This window comes from Meleagris gallopavo, chromosome 14 (genome assembly GCF_905368555.1).
Source record: "Meleagris gallopavo chromosome 14, MGAL_WU_HG_1.1, whole genome shotgun sequence".
In the NCBI taxonomy this organism is placed as follows: domain Eukaryota; kingdom Metazoa; phylum Chordata; class Aves; order Galliformes; family Phasianidae; genus Meleagris; species Meleagris gallopavo.
The window spans coordinates 4,548,516-4,568,323 of record NC_139417.1 but is presented as its reverse complement, the minus strand read 5'-3'; the positions used below and the strand labels follow the sequence as shown (position 1 = coordinate 4,568,323).

Here is a 19,808-nt window from a genome sequence, read left to right as displayed (position 1 = left end):
GACCGTAAAATACTGCCAGATTCTTAATCCTATTAATCTAACAATTTTAATCCCTAACTTTCTCATTAAAAAGCATTTCAGCAGTACAGGGTTTCTTCCGCATGGAGGAAGAGGTATGCAGCCATGAATGGAAATCTACAATAACATGATGTATGTTGTTCTACAGACTTCAGAGCATAAAGAGAGTGTTATTCTTCAGCTGAAATTAGGCAGATGTTGATTACTAGTCAAATGATGTGGTATTTGAGGCTTGTGAAGTAGAAAGAAATATTTCTGGTAACATGAGTAGCAGCTGTAAAAACAGTGCAGAAAAATAAAAGTGACCTTGAACAACATTAGGAAATCATGCAGTTTTTTATGTAATAAATAAGCTAAGACTAGTGCATATCTGTTAAAAAAATCACCTCTTCCATTTGAACGTTTATAAAAACCTCACTCTTACAAGTTGAATATATTCTTCTGATAATAATAATAAAAGGACTGCATAATCTGGTTTAACAAGGAAGCCAAACTAAATCAACTCTTCCCTTCAACACAAGGAATTTTTGCATCCCAAGCCAGAAACACACAGGGACTCACAAAATCCTGACCTACCAGAAAATCCTAATGAGCTTCAAAAGAAATGCATTTTAGATGCAGACTAGCACAGCCACTAATAAAACACAAAAGAATAATCAAAGTCTGCAAAGCATTTATGTTGAAAAACATTGATAATCAGTGCAAATTAATATCCATATGAAATAGTGATAAAACAATTATTTGTTTCTGATTTATAGACTTCAGAAGTATATGTATTTATTTTTCAAGAAGGTGAGATTTGGAATGCTCTGTTTTTTGTCAACAAAAACACCATGAATAACAGCGAATGATATTAAAAAATTGTAGTTCATCATCTGGAGAAGAAAGGTGTAACCAAAACATTTACACAGCAGCAACTTAATTGGTTAGAAGACCCATACTTGTTAGCAATATTAATATTGCTAATATTAAATCAGATCATGTGATCTTTGTCCTCAATTTGCAAAATATAGGTTAATCCATCATGTTTTCCTATTTGTTTTCTATTTTTACATTGGATTAATAGAACTTTGGTTTGGCTCATTTCTTGAGTTTTAAATTGAACTTCCCTTTCAAAAATCTCCCTGGGGTTCCTTCAGACCGAGTAATAAAATTTTAGTAGAAGGATTTGATTTTTTTGTTCATATAATACTGTTATCTCACCACACTTACCTTCTCAGGCCACTGGAAGCATAAACAAAACAAGGCAGCGCTCTTCTAGAGCGTTTCCATAGAATACAGGACAAAAGACTGCTATAATTACATGGTTCAACAAGATGTGTGGGTACAGATCCAAAGCCTCTGTGTCCCAACAGTCTATCAAGTTCTGTTTTTTTTTCTTGTGGTGTTCAAAAAGTGTGTTTCAGTCGATTATGGTGCCATTGATTTAATTATTTTATGGATGGTTGTGAACATTTAGTAACGGAATATCAGAAAGCTAAAATACAAAGCAGGAAAAAGCTGTGTTCACATCCTATCTAACACAGGCATCTTTTGAAATACAGATTCCTTGCCTTTTGTTCTAGGAATTGTGGAGAAAGGGATTATTAACAATGTATAATTACACTTAAGAAATACATCCTACAAATATAGAGGAAAAGATGTTTTGAGTTTCACTCAGTATTGGACAAGTTTTGCTGCTGCTGCACTCATTTTACAATTGAACTAATGCAACGGTTTCCATTAGGTCACTGTTTGGAAACAAAACTACTGCTTGCCAATCAGCCCTGTTGAAATCTACATTGATAGATAAGCTGTTTGCTAAGCGCATTTGCTCTTTTTCAGCTTTTTAAAGATTATTCAAGAGCATTGTGCTTGCTTCTCAAAAGACAACAGAAAGTATAGGTGTTTAATCTTAGTTTTCCACTTAGAAAGCATTTAAGGTGAACTAGCATCTCAAGAGATTACCTGAACACTTAGGTAATTATCCTTCTCTCTGTTGAAGTCTGCAACAACTAGAGCCTTGCATAATAGTTCAGAAATCAATGCTGCAAAAGAACTGTTGCAGTCACCTCTACGTTGTAAGCACAAAAGGCAAAAACTATGTTTAACATACACTGTTTGCACATGACAGCATCAGATATCAGATCTGTTAGATTTATTCTCAGAGTGGTGAATTGTTATATCTCAAACATGTATGACTGTCAATGATTTGGTAGCACAACTGCTGTAATACAGGAGTCATCTTTCATTTCCCACGAATGCTATGTGAACCATTTTGACAAAATATACCACTTTTCCTTCAGATTAGACTCAGATTCTATTCTCTGCAACCCAGCATCCAGGCACTTCAGTACAGGAAGAAAAAAATACATTAATCTATTTTTTCAGAGTGGTGATATTGGCCAGCAAACTTAGATTAAAACGATTAAAAAAAAGAAGAAAAAAAAAAGGCAATCAAGAGTAAAGTGATCATACAAGTATGGCAGAAGAAGTATTTAGCTTTCTGGAACTGCTTGACATAGAGGAGATCCAGCATAAACCATAAAAATATATATAAAAAATAGAAGAACCAAATAAATTGATGTATTTTGCTTCAAAAAGACAGAACCTTGACCACATGGTTGCTAGAATCTTCTTTAAAGAAATTAAAAATGAGTGCATGAATGAAAGACAAACAACTTCCAGTGTTCCAGTAAATTTGTAACAACAGAATTCTGAAAGATCACAAATAATGAGTCAGTTTTCAGAAGTGCAAGGTACCTTTGGATTTAACTCAGGTTACCTGTTGTAGATATAGATAAAGGATTCAACTGCCTTTAAGTTGAAAACCAAATAACAGAAGCAATAAAACATAGAGTAGTTTTTGAAAACACAATTCAGTCTTATTTTGCATACAGTATAGGCCATCTCAGCTGAAAATATGTGAAATGAACTGAGCGCTGGGGTTAGGGTTCTTGGACTAAGAGCAAAGAGAAATGAAGGAAATTATAAATGGGAACAGGATAAAAATGGCATTTTTATGAGATGCTATTTGGCAAATCCTTCAGCATCAACCAAGAAACCAGAATATTCATTGTAAAAGGACTCACTTTTAAAAGGCCTTAAACACTGCAGGATAAGGGCAACTTTTTAAACCATGCCATTATTATTATGATACTGGCACTGGATGATATTACATATTAGTTTGGGTCATTAAAGTGCAGCAGACAAGGTCCCTGCTTCTACAGTTAATTTAAGTGAGGAATCCAGGTTCTTAAAAACAGACAGGCATATCTTTATCAGGTAGTTCAGATTTGTGCTGGCACCAATAAGAATTAATAGCAGGTAAACTGAGGAATTTCTATTTTGATATACCCAACTAAGAAGGAATATAACCCTCAGTTCTTAATGGGGTTTACAAAAAGAGTGTAAATACAAAATGTAACTACTTTACAAGTGTTTCATAAGCAGCCTTCCCCCTCCCCTTAGGTAAAAGGACTTTTTCAGTATTTAAAATTCATTTGAATGTAGGATTACCAATTCCTTATATATTTTGTGTCCACGATTCTGCTTTATTCATACCGCATATGTGGTTTGCTATATAATTACATGGAAAACAAACAAACCACCACCACCATTTTGTTTTCTCTTCTATGCAAGTCTAAATGCTTTCTTTTATCTGTTCCCATATGTATCTGGAATGCCATCCTCAAACCACCCTCAGAACAATACAGATAATTAGATTCCAGTGGCTTCGTTTGCCACTTGTTCCCTTTCCCTAAGGGACAGTACAAGAGCACTACAAGAGTACCAGGGCAATAGTATCTGGCAACAGCTTTAGGTCTCAGGTATCAGAAATCAGGTAGAAAGAACAGCTTTTAAGTCATTCTACGTATTTTAGAAAATTAAACGAATTTTCAAAATTTTCCCTTTCTCATTCTGTTGTTCTGGGCTCACATTGCCATTCTTTTGCCTTTGCAACTGCAAACCCTGCTGCTCTTGGTATGACAAATTCTTACAGAAGACACTGTAATGAGCACAAGACTTGCATTTACCAGTTTTGTTGTTCAGTTTAGCTTAGAACAAAGCAGGGAATGACAAAGTAGGTAAGAGTTATTTAGAGAAACACGATGCAACATAATGTCCAACCAGTCAGTGTGCAACATCTGCTCCTGATTATTGCAGGCTCTATTTAGTGTTACCTATATCATTATATCAATATCACTAATATTACCAAGCAGGAATGTCTTGTAGACAACTACATATTTACTATGATAAAATTATCACAGGAGGGGCCACCAGCTGCACTGGATGTTCAGGCTGGACATTTGTTTCAGATATTGTCACTTCCCTTCTTGTCTGGCCATAGGGGAGAGCTCTTTCACTTCCCTCTCCCTTTTCTCTCCATCTCCCACACCCTTTTCTCTCCTTTTCCTTTCCTTGCAAATAATTTTTTACCATAACCTCTGCATATTTGTGTACACCAACAACCCCTTCTACACCTAAGTGTAATTTTCCCCTATGTTTTTCTAAATTGCAGTTTTTCTAGTTGCAACTCATGTCAGTTTTCTCATCTTAACATCTGAGAAGGGTGTGGCTACGTATTTTCCTCACTCTGTGGATATTTCTATAATTAAAGAAGTACATCTATTGCTATTCCAATTGCCTTTACAATTATTATTGTTTTCTTTTTATCAGAAGAAAAATAGCTCAGTCTTCCAGAAATTATACCCCAGAAACAAAATTACTGAACTAAGGCCAACTTAAATAAGATAACTAAATACTAGTGTATATGTCTCATATTACTGTGATCTTGATAACTTTGTCCAGGGAGTTCAGCTATAGCATTCGTAGAGAACAATGAGATGATAAAAGTTTTCAAAGCTCCAAGTGCCTGCCTCTGTATCTGGCCATCCTTAGAATTTACACTCTTCTTGGCCATAGTGTTATTTTAAATTTATTTTTGGGTTTATGTATTTAAAAGTGAATGAACATAAAATGCCTTCTACTAGATGAGGTGATGGGAACATGTAAACAATTACCTGATTTCAGAGAGAAACCACAGAGTATTAGAAAAGACATGGTTAATGCCTAACTTTTTAACTTTGAACACGCATACGTTATATAAAATCCAACACTTCTTTCCATATTGTTTAAACAAAAATATATCTGATGTTATGCTAAGTTCTGTCCATTATGCAGTTCAAAATTACCATTCATTGATGTAGAAATGGTTGGGAGATGCTATTATTTAGGAAAGGAGGAAGAAAAATATTATTAATACATATCTAATAATACATGTGCAGTAGCCAAGCTGATTTACTAAATGGAACAGTGCCCTCCTGTAACTGCAATATGCTACGACCCTAGCAAAAAACACAGCAGTGCTTAGAGGGGCAGCAACTTGACAGTATGGACTCATCATAGTGGGAGCCAGTAGCTACCATTAGGATTTTTGTTTTGAGGCTGTAACTGACCCCCTGCATAGCTTTGATCACATTCATTTCTTTCTATTTCAGTTACCCAACACAGCTTTTAGCTACAAAACATTTCTTAAACACAAAATATTTCTTAAAATATCATGAGTTACAAAACCTGGGAGCACTGCATAAATGCAGCCTCCCACTCTCCCACTACTGAAATATTAGCATGAATGTCCCTAGAAATGCATCCTATATTTTTAATGTGGAACAAATTTGAGGCAGACTGAATTATTGGCATTAAAATACAAAACCTATGCATATGCATTTCATGTGGAATTTCTCATATGGAACCAACAACCATCTGAGAGATAAAATGAAATTATTGCCCTAAACATGCAGAGGTTGTTCTCAGCCAAGTAGAGAAGCCAACCCAGCAATGGTACAGTTGAAACCATTTATTGAAAAGAAGTACAGACAAGGAGGAATCTTAAGTTATAACCACTCTCTGAACCATGAGTGAAAAGGAGATGGTTGAGCCCAAGAATGCTAAATCAGGAAGTGCTTGTGGTTAAAAACAGAAGCAACCACATGAATCAGAGGTTTTAGGAGACAGCTAAACGACTGATTGAAAAAAATAAAAAAAATCAAAGAACAGAAAAAAATAAGGAGGATTAAAAGGCCCCAAAAGATCTGTGTGTGCTTGAATCTGATTTCAGGAGAAATGTAAAACCAAAGTAACTAAAGATTTAGACATCCTTTAACGTAAAAACTTTCTTGTCATTTAAAGAAAAATACATCTCAGTTTGGTCTAATTCCACCATCTGGAAACTCTCTCTTAAACAAACAAGTTTCCTTTTTCTTTCTTTTTTATTTTTTTTTCTCTCTCTACACACCCACAAAAAGATCTCATAATGAGAAACTGTCTTACATAATGCCATGGAGACTCTTTGAGCTACTGTAGGTAACCTATAATGCTCCTGTCACATGGTAACAAGAATTTAACACAAATATGAAAATCAGTAATATTTCAATATTAACCAAAAGGGGAGAAGTAGCTTTAATTATCCTACATATGTTTGCATTGAATATGAAAGAAAATATTTCCTGCATATAAAACGTGTTGTGATATTGAGGAAATTATGGGTCTATATCCAAAACTGTTGTCTCACCTCTTACCTTCTACTGAATGAACTTTTTTATGCTAAAACCTTTCCTTATGAAGTATTGCTGTGAAGGAAAACAACACAAAACAGAACACGATTCTAATCTGACCTTTCCATCAGAACAGCACAAACAATCTACAACACCTTTTGTCTGGAAGTAGATCAAAGCACTTAGAAGTACTGTTAATTTGTGGGAACATAACACATCTGCAGATGATTAAAGAGATGCTGCCACTTACTATTTGAAATGAAGAATTTGCTGCTCATACTTTAAAGAACTCTTTCCTTTCAATCCAATCAGTAAGTCTAAAGGTCTTTAAAAGCATTTGAATGGCTTGGGAGGAGGGAGCCCCATGCCAAAAGATGGAGAACTCCAGCTTTGAAGCTGCAAGCATATGCACCATGTTGATTTTTACATCTAGTTTGCGCTGCTAATAAGTCAGGAAATGAGAATTGCCCACTTTTATATGAAACTGACCTCTTTTTGGCTGTAAGAAAAATTGCAGTTTGGGTTTCTTATTTCTTTTGTTTAGTTAATGTATTGAATAAATTTGTTGGGGATGGAAGGGAGCATGATGGCAAAAAAAGATTTTCTCTACGTCAGCTTGATTTTCTGAAGAGTACAAAAAGCATGAGGATTTCACTGTAAGAATGGGCAAACTCTAGAACAACATCTCAGGGAGTCTGGAAGTTGTTCTAATGCTGAAGAATAGTTTCTGGTCTCTGTGATACCTGCGTGAATAAGCGTAGATATGGCAGAGAGAGGGAATTCAACTGCTTCCTTCAAAAAATGCAGACATCCTTGGATAGATCTCTCTCTGCACAATTATAATGTAGATTTAGAGTAGAGGTGGGATTGGATTATTGATTGCTAAGGCCTTTGCCATTATCTCTCCATGGAGACACAGCTTGTTCTAACAAGTAGCACATCTGCAGAGGAGATATAATAACAGTGATCCAGAACCAAGCCAAAACTGGACTATAAATAATTTTGGGGTGGTGAAGACCCTAGAAAAACTTTGGGCTCAATGAAATATAGCATATTATTGTATGCTTTTATTCCCTGTGACAAATATTCTTGGATCATTTCCAACAATATAGATGAGAGACACAAAACAAACATAGGTAAGAGAACAAACTATTTTTCTATCGTAGAATTTCTTCCTTTCCTTAAAATAGGAAATAAGTGAAATGTGTCAAGAAAGAAAATAATTCAACTTTACAGACTAGTACATTTAAGGTTGGTAATAACGAGCTAAAATCTATGGTCTTAGGAAAGTGAATGCAACACAATTGTTATCTTTGCATTTCATGACCACAGATTTTAGCATGTTATTAGCAACCTGAAGGACAATTTTATCAAAACTCAGGGGTAACTCATTTCAGATTTCCTAAACCATAGCAGACATAACCAGAATCAGCTTAGCAGCTTTGCTATCTTAACTCAAGGATAGACATTTCAAAGCAACTTTGAAAAATTTTGGCCTTAAATACCAGAAAATTGAACACATGTCTGTCAAAGGTATTTATTTAAGAGGCTGACCATTTGTTTTTATTTTCAGCCTTTAACTTGCTTGATATGTCTTAACATCCACTAGCTAAAGTGTAAATAAAAATGCTAAAATCAATAAAAATAGAAGAAAAATATAATTTTAGCTATTACTTGTGAAAGCAGGTATATGCTTATTTGCATTTAAACTTTTTTCCCCTCTATTACAGTGATTCGAGCAAAAATATCCAGTGAAAAGGTGGTTCCTGCCAGTGATGATCCTCTCGATACCCACAAAATGATCCGGTATGAAATCAAACAAATAAAGGTACATGGAATCACTCAGCTAATTTGAAGTTCAATACTGATAACCTCTGTATATTGCTACAATTTAGTTCCAAATGCTTAAAGCTGGAAAAGATCCAACTGGTTTCAAGAATAGACATAGGTGAACTACACAGAATTAAGAGTAGGGTTGGTAAAAAAAAAAAAGGAAAAAAAAAAGAGATAACATGAATATCAGAGGAGCATCTACTTGCTAAGTGAGCATATTTTTAAACAATTTTTCTTATTCAAAATTGCTTTTTGAAGGCTATATGAAAACGTACTTAAATTTATGAGTGGTATTCACTGCATTTGCTTATTTTCTGGCCACTTATATTGCATTATGGTATTGCAACTCTGACTGGCTGAAACAAACTTTCACAGGAAAGCATTTCCGGCTGAAATAGAAAGGGCTTTTCACTAGCGAATACGGACATATGCAGAAGCAGAATTCCTTCCCTGCTATTCACAGAAGAATCAATTTGTGTGAATGCTGCTAAGAGAGTAAATGGCAGTGCACAAAATAAAATAATTCAGAATCTCCTAGGATTTTTCCTTTTATTTTTTCAGCTCCAGTAAGGGAATGCATTCATTGATGTTCTTTATCTATCATATTGTATAATCTTTTTAATTGTTTCTAAAAGTTTCAATGAGATATAAGGTTGTGTAATGTTACAGAAATGCTAGCAAAACTAAATGTACATCAACATTTTACTGTTCAAAAATCACCATTAGGTTTAGTAGAGTTCTTCTAGTTATTTAGTTCTATGATAAAGAATTTGTCATTTTCACAAAACCTGTAGATTACATTTTATTTCAACGGTAAATTGGGAAAATGTTGCTCTGCTTTTATATTATTCACTGGGCAATTTGACATGTAGCATTAGCATGACTCTTTTATGCTATTACTGTTATCAAACATATATTCCTGCTGTTTTAAAACCAACATTTTTGGCTTAGAATTAAAGGATGGATATTTCTGGACAGAAATACTCAGTATGATTTTGTTATTCATTTTCAGAAATACTAAAAATGAACAATGATGGCTTTATTCATTTCTTATATACGAGCTGGCCTGTTTAAAAGCCACATATATTTTCAATTTATTTCATTTTCTTTCATGGTGATAATATTTACAGCATTACATTAAACTGAGAAGAAAATACATGATTTATATGCAGTCTGTTTTCATAGCATTGTTACTACTGACTTGGTAATCATGTGTATTCTGTGGAGCCACCTGAATATAAAAACAGCATTATTGGCGTTAGCAATATTTTCTCCTATGTTATCACAGTGAAGTAATGCCCAAGATATCAGTGTTCTACGTGAAATCAACACCTTTTACCAAGTGAAATTGGTATATAAGCACAGTTACTACATATGTTCCACACAAGCTGCACGGGTGGAATCCCTCTGAAAGAATGAAGCTGACTTCATGTACAGAAGGGCAGGGTCTGTGCACAGTGGGAGTATGAGATGACGTTCAAGCTGATAACTAAACATATCAATATGTATACTTTATAATGATGCATATTGTTTGAAAGCTAGGAAAATAAGCCTTCATATGGCTGAAAAGGCTCAGAAAACAAAGATAGAAGAGTGTAATTGTTATAATCCAAACACGCCTTAGATCCTGAAAGTAACACAGAGTCTTTTTAAAAAGTATTCTAAAATCTTAAAGCAATAGCAGTGTACTGATCTGTTACATACCTCAGCAGGACAGTGCCAGTATCCAAACAAAGTTTGGATAACTTTGGAAAACTAGTTATTAAGTACACATCTTTCTATTCCAATTCCTCTGTGTATTTTCCTTCAGTAAGGTCCTACCAGAACATCAGACGTAAATGCATTATATCAGAAGGTAGAACTGAGTCAAGCCATCCTAGGCATTTACTCAGAAAGCATCCACACTTTCAGCAGTTGGGAGAAAATGACAGAGAAGATCAAATACAATTTACTGAACTAAACAGAAGGGTAAAAACTTAAATGGTTTAACAAATCTCAAAACCAGAGATAAATCAGGGCTGGAGTATCATAGACAAAAGAAACAAACAGACAGCCATGAGGGCTTCTGTGTCTAATATACCCCAAATAAGGTGGATTTAAGTGTAAGCAAGGGATTCCAGTTCCAAAGGTGACAGGAATCAAAGACTTTTATGGGGAGAGTGGAAGGCCCGGGGCTCCAATTGGAGCTCTGCTTCAGCTCTGAGGCAGATTCCCTGCAGCACACATGACCTGTTTCTTCTTCTTTATCTTGTTGAGAAGATCATTACATTTGGCTTCTATCTAATAAAAGTAGACACACTGTCCATCATCATTACATACATTTTCTATTACTTTCACTGTAGCTCTGTGCAGGATGCTGGGGTTTTTTGTTTGTTTTTGTTTGTTTTTAGTTGCTATTCTGGATTTTTTTTTTCTTTTGATTATGTTTTCTTCTTTTACTAAGTATTTCAAATGAGTGCCTCATGTTTTTGGATGGGAAGAGCAATGACAACACCTTCGACTATTTTTATAATTCTATAAATAAGGCTTCAAAAAAACCTAACATATTACAGTGCATTTTGTAGCACTCTGTACTATTTAAATCTCCTGAGAGAAATTGAGTAATATGAACATATTTTCCAGGGACACCAGCTGCAACAGAGAGGGCTTGCCCATGAGAGCTGTGAACCTTGCAATTGTCCATAGCTGTCAACACACAGCATGATGTAACAAAATGGGGCCTCTGGAGTGCTGGGGCTTCAGTTATGTCATATTAGGTGATGACAGGCATTCTGAAGTTGATTAGCATCTTATGATTCCTTCTCACATTTAGATGTAACTAATTTTGTTTCTGTCTTTTAATGGCTCACTCAGCCATAGCTGGAATTGTTGATTAGGGAGCAGACAATCTGAACACTGCATGGGCTTTAGTTCTGAACCTATGCATTTTGGTGCTGCAGGATAGAAATTCTAAGAGCTAGCTCCTGTTTTCCCATTTTCCCATGTGGAAAAATGGTATTCTTTACTGACAGAATATAGGAAAGTGCTCCATTTCCTAGCATGTTTTATGTTCTTGAAGTTGCACACCATTACACTGATCAAGATAAGATTTTCCATGCAAATATATCAGTAATTTTTTCATCTTTAAAGATTCAACACTGCAGCACCTTGTTTAAGATGAGTGCTGTGTCTGTTTGATTCCATTTAATGGGAGACGTGAGTAGAATATAATGCGAAGAGAAAGTTTTAGAGAGCCATTTAAAACACTTAAAATTCAGATTTTAAAATGATTTTTTTTTAAAGGCCCAATATCCTGCTGAAATAATAGACAATTCATTTTATGTAGAGATGGGGCCTAATGGTATTTTCTCATAGAAATTCAAACTTCAGAGCCTTTTTTTCCAAAAGATGCACCATATATATATTTCATTTGTTGCTTGCAATGGTTTTTCATGTTTATTTTCCCTCTCTGACTTTCACTTTCTGATAATTTTCAGATGTTTAAAGGATTTGAAAAGCTCAAGGATGTCCAGTATGTCTATACTCCCTTTGATTCATCACTCTGTGGAGTGAAACTAGAAGCAAACAACAAAAAACAGTACCTTTTGACAGGTAAAACACAACAAAACTAATGTACGTATTAAAAAAAAAAAAGTAACTGCTCAATGTCAAATTTCACTAACTTTGAAAAAAAAAAACCCTATATACTTCTGTGCTAATTAATACAAAAAGAATTAAATGGACAAGTTGTATAAAGCTGTAGTTAATGTGCAATCTTACATGTTTACCTGAAGATCTTAAAACAGTTTCAGAGGAAGCTGAAGCCAGTAACTATGTAGTTAGTAAATAGGAACTACGCATCACCATCATTATTCATTTAAAAGTAACAGTACCAGTTTTCCTATGAATGCAAACATATGCAGTGAGACAACCCATGCCTACATTATGCCACATTTGGTGTTGTAAGTAACTGCAGATTTATACCTATAGAGTCCAGTAATCTTGTCCAAGATATTAGCTCATTTACATCCATCCCTTGTTTGCAGATTATCAGCATCTTTTGAGAAATGTCCTTGTTAAATCTTTAGCATCTATTCAGGAGGATAATTGTGACATTTTAAATAAAATTCACTGAAAAAACTGTGAAGTATGAATTTGGTGCAATTAGTTACAAACTTTCGACTTCAATTTAGTTCAGTATTTAGAAAACAGTTTCATTTGCTTGCCTTATTTTCCTTATTTCCCATGCTGTAGGCCAGATTTTAAATGATGGTAAAGTCTTCATCCATTTATGCAACTACATTGAACCATGGGATGATTTATCCTTGTCTCAAAAGAAGAGTCTTAATCAGAGATATCAAATGGGCTGTGGATGCAAAGTAAGTATAGAACAAAATACTCCTTAGTGGTGGAACTCACCTTTCAGGAAAGAGCATTTTTCACTGGTGGAATACACCATGTATTTTACTGTTCTTTTAGAAACCTTCAATTTACTGAATTAATGTACTGTTTCACATTTAGATTACTACCTGCTACATGGTGCCCTGCTCAATCACTGCACCAAATGAGTGCCTCTGGACAGACTGGCTGATAGAAAGAAAGCTATACGGGCACCAAGCCAAGCATTACGCCTGTATCAAGAGAAGTGATGGCACTTGCAGCTGGTACCGAGGTGGCCCTCCCCCAGAGAAAGAGTTTATTGACATCAGCGAACCTTAAAGTGATCACTTCCTAAAAAGCCTTGGAGTCTAATTCCATCAAAAATTGCACGCTCACAGCTTTGAACTGCTATCGTCTAATGTATCCATTGCTTAGAAACAAAACCAAATTGACCTGTAAAGCTAAAGTATGAGTCTTTGGAATTGGCACTCAGGCAAGAAGAGGAACAAATCTCCCTGGAGATAGCTACTCCTTAAATCCTGCTTTGTACAGAGAGGCTCAAACTGAGAATGCTGCTCTGTGTTTCATAAGGCATAACAAGTTTCCTTTTTTTACCAATATGAATGTATGAGAACATAAGAATGGTCAGAAATCTGTCCCTATTTCTGCTAACCTATAGATCAAAAGAGCTCCACATTTTATTTCAAATCATTCTGATGAACTAATGAATGTTTTATAGAACTATTTTTTTCCCATTTGAAAGTCTTCTGATACAAAAGAATTATTGTACAGTGTATATGTAAAATATTTTAACAATCTGCTATAAAAGATTCAGAAATCCCTGTTTTTTCCTTACCTTTTGAAACAAGTTGAACACTTCTGTGATTAAAACAATCTATGCTCCACATTTTGTTTGTTAATTATGTCACAGGTTTCTTTAAGTACCGAGTTGTAACATTCATTGATAATTAAGTTAAAACACAAAGTCGATAATCAAAATCCCAATATCCAACTCAATATTCTACAAGGTATAGCTAGTCCGTAGGAAAGTAAAGGCAGATGTTCTAATACTTCAGTATTTAATGGAATCAACCCAAATAACAACAGGTGAAAACTGCTTACACGTTTACAGAAACCTTGTCCATCATCACTGCAGCTGTAGTAATTAATAGTGCCTCTCTAATTATGTGACTAGAGCAATTTATTTCAGTGCTTTTAAAGCCTTGGCTTCAGAAACTCACATAAAAGTAAATGCAAAGATATTTAATAACTTACACTGCAAGAGATTTCTAAAAAGCTCTCAAATATTTGACCATATTTAATTATAAATTAAATTTACATTAATGATTTTTCATTCATGAATGCTCATTGTAATCTGTCATAATGAGTTTGGCAACTTGTGAACTTATCCTAGAGTTACAACAGTTTGCCTTCAATTTTTTTCAGGGCTTTAACTATTAAGAATTGATTACAGTAGTTAATAGCCAGTCTCTATGTAAGTTTATACATATATATAAGTTTACAAAAGCATCTCAATTCACAGTGGTAAAACTGCAGAAGTTATCTCATTCAGAGCCAAAGTTTAGACCGCTGTTCAAGTAGTGCTCGTGTTCTAGAAACTGGATGAGAACCATGATCCAAGTTATGGATCCTATGTTTTAATCTAATTTTCTTTATTGGGTTTCTTGAAAATCATTCCAATTTTGCCTAAGGATTACTCTCTCATATTACTCACATAGGAATTTAGAACTGCAAACGTTGCAAAACCAACAGGAACACTCGGCATTATTCCTTTGAGGGAGAGTTGCCTATGTCCCTTAGTAGGGACATAAATGTTGCCTGTCATTTTTATTTACAGTCCTAAATTAAAACATCATACATTTGTGTTGCCAAATACAATGCCAAAACTGTTTTCTGTTTTGCTGAAGACAAAAAATTACCAGTTGGGCAGTTTTGGCCATTGCCATACATGTGTGCACACAACTACTTACCTAAGGGAAATATGAAGGCCACTCTTCTTCCAACTGATATTACAAAGACAACATTGGCAGTGCTAATTGCTGCTAGTGCTTTGCATTTATATTAACAGTTCACAGATTGAAGAAAAGAAAAAAACAGCAACAAAAAAGCCAGGCATAAATTCCTGCTGTCAAGCCAAAACAATTCATAGACAAGTCTGGGAAAGAACCTTGATAACGATACAAGGTCCAAATCAAGCACATGGCTAGTTAATATTTCACACATGGACAGTACAGCATTTGTTTTCCTGAAGTATTTTGATGTAATGGTGCATTTTGAATATCACAGCAGAAAACAGATATTTTCTGCTTTTAAATGAAACATAGTTCTGTTTCTTTTTCAGTTGTATAGTAAGTAGACCTTAAACTGAACTAACCAAACTCTCATTGTCTTCTTTGTAGACGCTGTAAAAATAAATGTTTTCTTCAGTATTTATGAACAAACTATAACATGAATTGTATGTTATAATGAGTTTTTAAAATGTTTTATATTTGATCTGCCATAAACTATCCAATCTGAAGTGTTTCAAAATTATTGGCTGTCCAGTTTGATTTCTGTCTGAACTCAAATCTTGCCAAACTTCCCATAATGGATGATAAAACAGATGTTGGTTTTTTTCATATCAATAAATATTTCAAGAAAAGATTTTATGAAAACCAAACCCTCTCAAAATGATTTCTTATTTTCCCTGAAAAACTGATGAAGATTATGAAAAAGATTAAGTAGTGCTGATTTCTGGATGTTACTTTCCTAGATACAGATTTATTTTTTACAGCAGTGGCATTTGTTAGGAAGGTCAGAGCAGAAAATACAGCCTGGTACAACATTCTATTTTAATTTGAAAATGACTCATGTGACTTACAATTAGAGAAAAGATCAGGTGGATGCTGGAAAAATAAAATCCTTAAATATTGCTGGTTGTTTTTTTTTTTTTCTTTTGACTCAATGTTTTGGTTAAGTTTTATTAAAATGCCCAGCAATTACAGTGAAGAATTTTTTTTCCTGATATAACATAGGAGGTGGGAATGTAGTGAAATAAAGGGAACTAATTACTGAGGAAAAGGCTGTAAATATGACTCAACTAGCAATGAGTTCAGAAAGCTTTACAGCATTTTGTATAGTTCTAATCAATTTGAGATGAATGTTTCTGTTTCAAGAAGTGTTTCTTTAAAGCAGCTCCAGTTTTACACAAAAGAATGGCATCATTGTTTATTTACCTTTTACTGCTGCCTGAAGACTCAGTACAAACGATCACCAGAGTATGAAAGAAACAAAAAAAAACCAGAAGCACAACTGGCATGCTCAGCCAAAAACTCAATTCACAGATCCACAGTTTTCCCCTGCTCTCCCCCTTGCTCCTCAGTGGGTTGAAGTGGATGAAAGGAACTCTAGCTTGTGATTTGGGGGATAAGACATGAATGAATGAGCACAAAAGGAACTACAAAAAGTTAAAACAGTAAAAATCAAATTCTGTAAAAGTAAATGCAAACAAGGCAGGCCATAAATAGCGTTTAAAAGTAAAAATTCAAATAGCATATTATTTCAATTTATTAACTAAGAAACTAACGATATCAGAATTATTTTACCACCTATTCTAGAAATCCAAATAAAAATGCTATCTAATGTGATACTGACTGATTATTTTTCAAGTCACAAAGTTCCCAGAATTTCATCAGAAGGCAAAACCACACAAATGATCTTCAGCATAATTATATGTTACAACATATTTGAATGACATACAGCAATGCAATACTGAAGCAGAGAATAATTTCTCTAGATTAATATTCATTGCATAAAAAAATATGTAAAAAATTTACTCAAATGTGGAGAGTAGAGGCATTCAAAAGTTTGAATAAAAGACAAATGACTTATCAGTTCTGACATTAATAAGCACCATAGAGGAAAAAAATACCCAAAGGGAAGGAGAAGGGAAAAAACATCCCAACATTTTTCATACTCCGCTAAACAAGCAAAATATGTCAAATGAATGCATAAACCTTTTTGGTGTTTTATTACAAAATTTCAATTCAGTTAGTCGTTGAAAAATAGTGTGAATTGCCTCTATCAAATAGTGTTATTGTGCTCTTGGTATCTGTTGCAGTTTCTACTGAATTAAATAGCAGGCATTACATTCAGAGTTTCTTAGTAAAACTAAGAAATACCTTAAAAGGTCTGTTTTTTCAATAGGACAATGACTAGTAGCTGATAAAATAATGAAGTACAATTACTTTTGTGTAGGAAATCATAGAAGAGCATTAATCTTGGCCATTCTAAGAATAATAGTAGATATAAAATGCATAGCATTAAAGAAAGAAAACATATTGCAAAACAAAAGAGGTGGTTCTACTTCTACTATTATTGATGCATCCCCAAGACATAAAAATATACATTTTATGAAACTGGTTTTCCTGACAAATCCATCAACAGAAACATCTTTCAATTCCCAAAGTATTGACTATACAGAACTAGATCTGCTACTCCATATCAGTAACAATTCTCCTTTGACTCCACAAAGCTTCTGTGTATACATATGCTACATAGGTGTAGCAATGGCTATTTTCCTCAGTTTCTTATACAATAAAAGAGTAACATCTGTCAGTCAATAGTCCAAAGGACCAGAGAGGAGAACTGGATAAGTCTGAAGTGCCATCTATGATGATGGAGTCTTAATCAATATCAAAATGGAAAAAGCAGTCACAGCTTGAGGACCTTAAATAAACAGCTAACTAATGCATTTATCAGGATGTTGCAGTGGTACCTGATGCACTCGAATCTCAGCTGTGCAATAGATGGTGAAGGGCAAGATCAGGATTATATACTAAAAATATCTGATGCCTCCATACAACTTTATACCCTCTCTCAAGGAAGATATTTCCCCAAGAAAAAAATACACTCAGGAAAGAATTTCTGTTTAGAAAACACATGAAAAGAATACAAATGTGTCCTCCAGCATAAGATGTGTTTTCTTTAGGTTATGTGGATTCTGCATATGCAGGCACAAAAATAATCACAGTTGCATGTTCATCAGCAAGTTGGAAACTATGCTTACATCCTGCCAGACCAGTTTCAAGAAAACAGTCACACTGATGCACCCTCTTCCAATCTATCTTCAAAAACAACTTGAGGACAAAGGAAACTACTTCCATCTAAAGATCGAAAATTTGTAGGGTAATTTTATTTTAGGAAAATGTTAAGTGAAGATCACAAGTGTCACTTTAATGAGTACCTTTATATGTGTAAAGGGCTGGAAATCAAACAACATCAGCTCAGGTACATGAACACATAAGTCACAAACACCCTAATTTTAGGTAAGTTCAAAGTTCTACAGTTGTAGGCACATCATCTAGATAAATAATGAACTCTTCAAACATATGTTAAAAAATTAGTTTGAAGCAAAACATAAAAGTAATCCTTGCACTTTAATAGTTGCTCTTTTTACAGCCATTTAATGTCTTGAAGTCTGAGGCTGATGAGTTGAAAAAATTAGCCTTTAGATCTGAAAATCTTCATTTAGCCACCACAATGCTTTCAAGTGATCACCACATCTCATCCCTCTGAAAGCTACCAAAATAGCTTTTAAAATAGATAGTAAATGAGAAATGGATCATGTGTGTTCACAGTCACTATTTAACAGAGACAGGTAACTAATGTAGTACTGGTACTTGTACATACCATTTCCTTGTGGTTTGGATAGAACGTTTGCTCAATTAACGGGAACTTTTCCGGACCCAGAGTTTTGTAGACAGACACCAGCTGGGCAAACTGTAAAGCAAGGCAAAACAGAATCTCAGAAGACCAATCACATTCTGCTGAAGGGTTCTTATACCATCGTCTAGCTTTTGGTCTTCTGTGTTTCATAAACTCAGCATAAAATACACAAACAACATCTAATTTCTCTTACTTCTACACATCTTTTTAATCCACCGAAGCTATGACATCTTATACAGAGAAAAAAAGAACAGTATCTCTAAGAATTAACCCTCACACCTACATGAAATGAAATAAATTGGAATACTGATTTTCAGACACCTCATATTCTGCATATTTTAAGCTGACTTTGTGATGAAGTCATTATAATACTGCATTTCCTACCATATTCAATCCAAAGATCAAATATATTTCACATTAATTTTTCTTCTGGCACTTCGGTGACACTGAAAGGCAATTTTGCAAAATTGGAAAGCAGAGAAAAGCAATAACTAACTGTGTGTCATATACAAGTCAGATGAAGAGGAAACAAGAGAATTTTGATTTCCTAGGCTCTAGCCATGTACCTTATCCACATAGCCATTCTTCCACAGTCTTCAATCAACAGCAATGTTGATAATTTAAACAGTTATGTGTTCTATTAACTTTTTCTCTCTGGGCCCTTCCCTCAATGCATATCCACTCTACCTATAATGTAGACAGTAGTAAGAACACAAAAAGCCAAGCAACATTTAAACACAAAAATGCAATCTTCTATTAAATAGAAACGTATTTAAGGGCTGTTCTCTTTAGTGAGCAGATCAGCTCTTTTGCTCTAACAGTTCAAAAACCGAAAGCTCTTGAAATTACAGCTTAGCAAATGAGGTTTCTAGGGAGCAAGATGACTTTGGCAGTCAGAAGACCACTATTGTTTCAAGACTCCAAAGCTCTGGCTTGTACATGCCCATGATGTGTTTAGTTGTCATTATGCCAACATGAGACATAAACAAATTAGCACAACAGTTTGAATAGTGGGATTTGCTGGTTACAAACAGGAAAAAAGCAAAGAACAATACAAGTCTGTCTGTGATGCGGTATGATCAAATGCTCTGCTAATGCAATTGAGGGTGAAGGGATAGTAAAAACCATTTAAAGGGAAAAAAATGATGAAAGCTTTGCATTGCATATCCAGCTGGCATAAAAAAAATTTGTTTAATTTAGTGGTGTTTACTTAGGTTTGGTAAAACACGTATTTAAATTTTGAAGGCCAGTGGAAAATACCTTAACGATGAATAGTTTTCACCAGAAACCTAAAAAATTCTAGTTGGATATGTGCTGTAGAAAAAAGACCTCAAG

The 19,808-nt window shown here is 34.5% G+C and overlaps 2 protein-coding genes across 11 annotated transcripts in view; one reads left to right on the top strand and one right to left on the bottom strand.

The window, feature by feature from the left end:
- The window catches only part of TIMP4 (TIMP metallopeptidase inhibitor 4), a 108,975-nt gene extending 93,297 nt beyond the window's left edge, over positions 1-15,678 (top strand). For all 9 annotated transcript variants that reach the window (XM_085235740.1, XM_085235739.1, XM_085235741.1 and 6 more), the window contains 4 exons: positions 8,285-8,382; positions 11,864-11,978; positions 12,621-12,745; positions 12,888-15,678. In XM_085235740.1, the coding sequence (XP_085091866.1) occupies positions 8,285-8,382; positions 11,864-11,978; positions 12,621-12,745; positions 12,888-13,085 (536 nt within the window). In that variant the 3' untranslated portion in view covers positions 13,086-15,678. The remainder of the gene's footprint in view (positions 1-8,284; positions 8,383-11,863; positions 11,979-12,620; positions 12,746-12,887) is intronic.
- Positions 1-19,808, bottom strand: part of SYN2 (synapsin II) — a 148,848-nt gene that overhangs the window by 64,288 nt on the left and 64,752 nt on the right. For both annotated transcript variants that reach the window (XM_085235735.1, XM_085235734.1), the window contains exon 5: positions 18,438-18,527. In XM_085235735.1, coding sequence (XP_085091861.1) covers positions 18,438-18,527 — 90 coding nt within the window. The remainder of the gene's footprint in view (positions 1-18,437; positions 18,528-19,808) is intronic.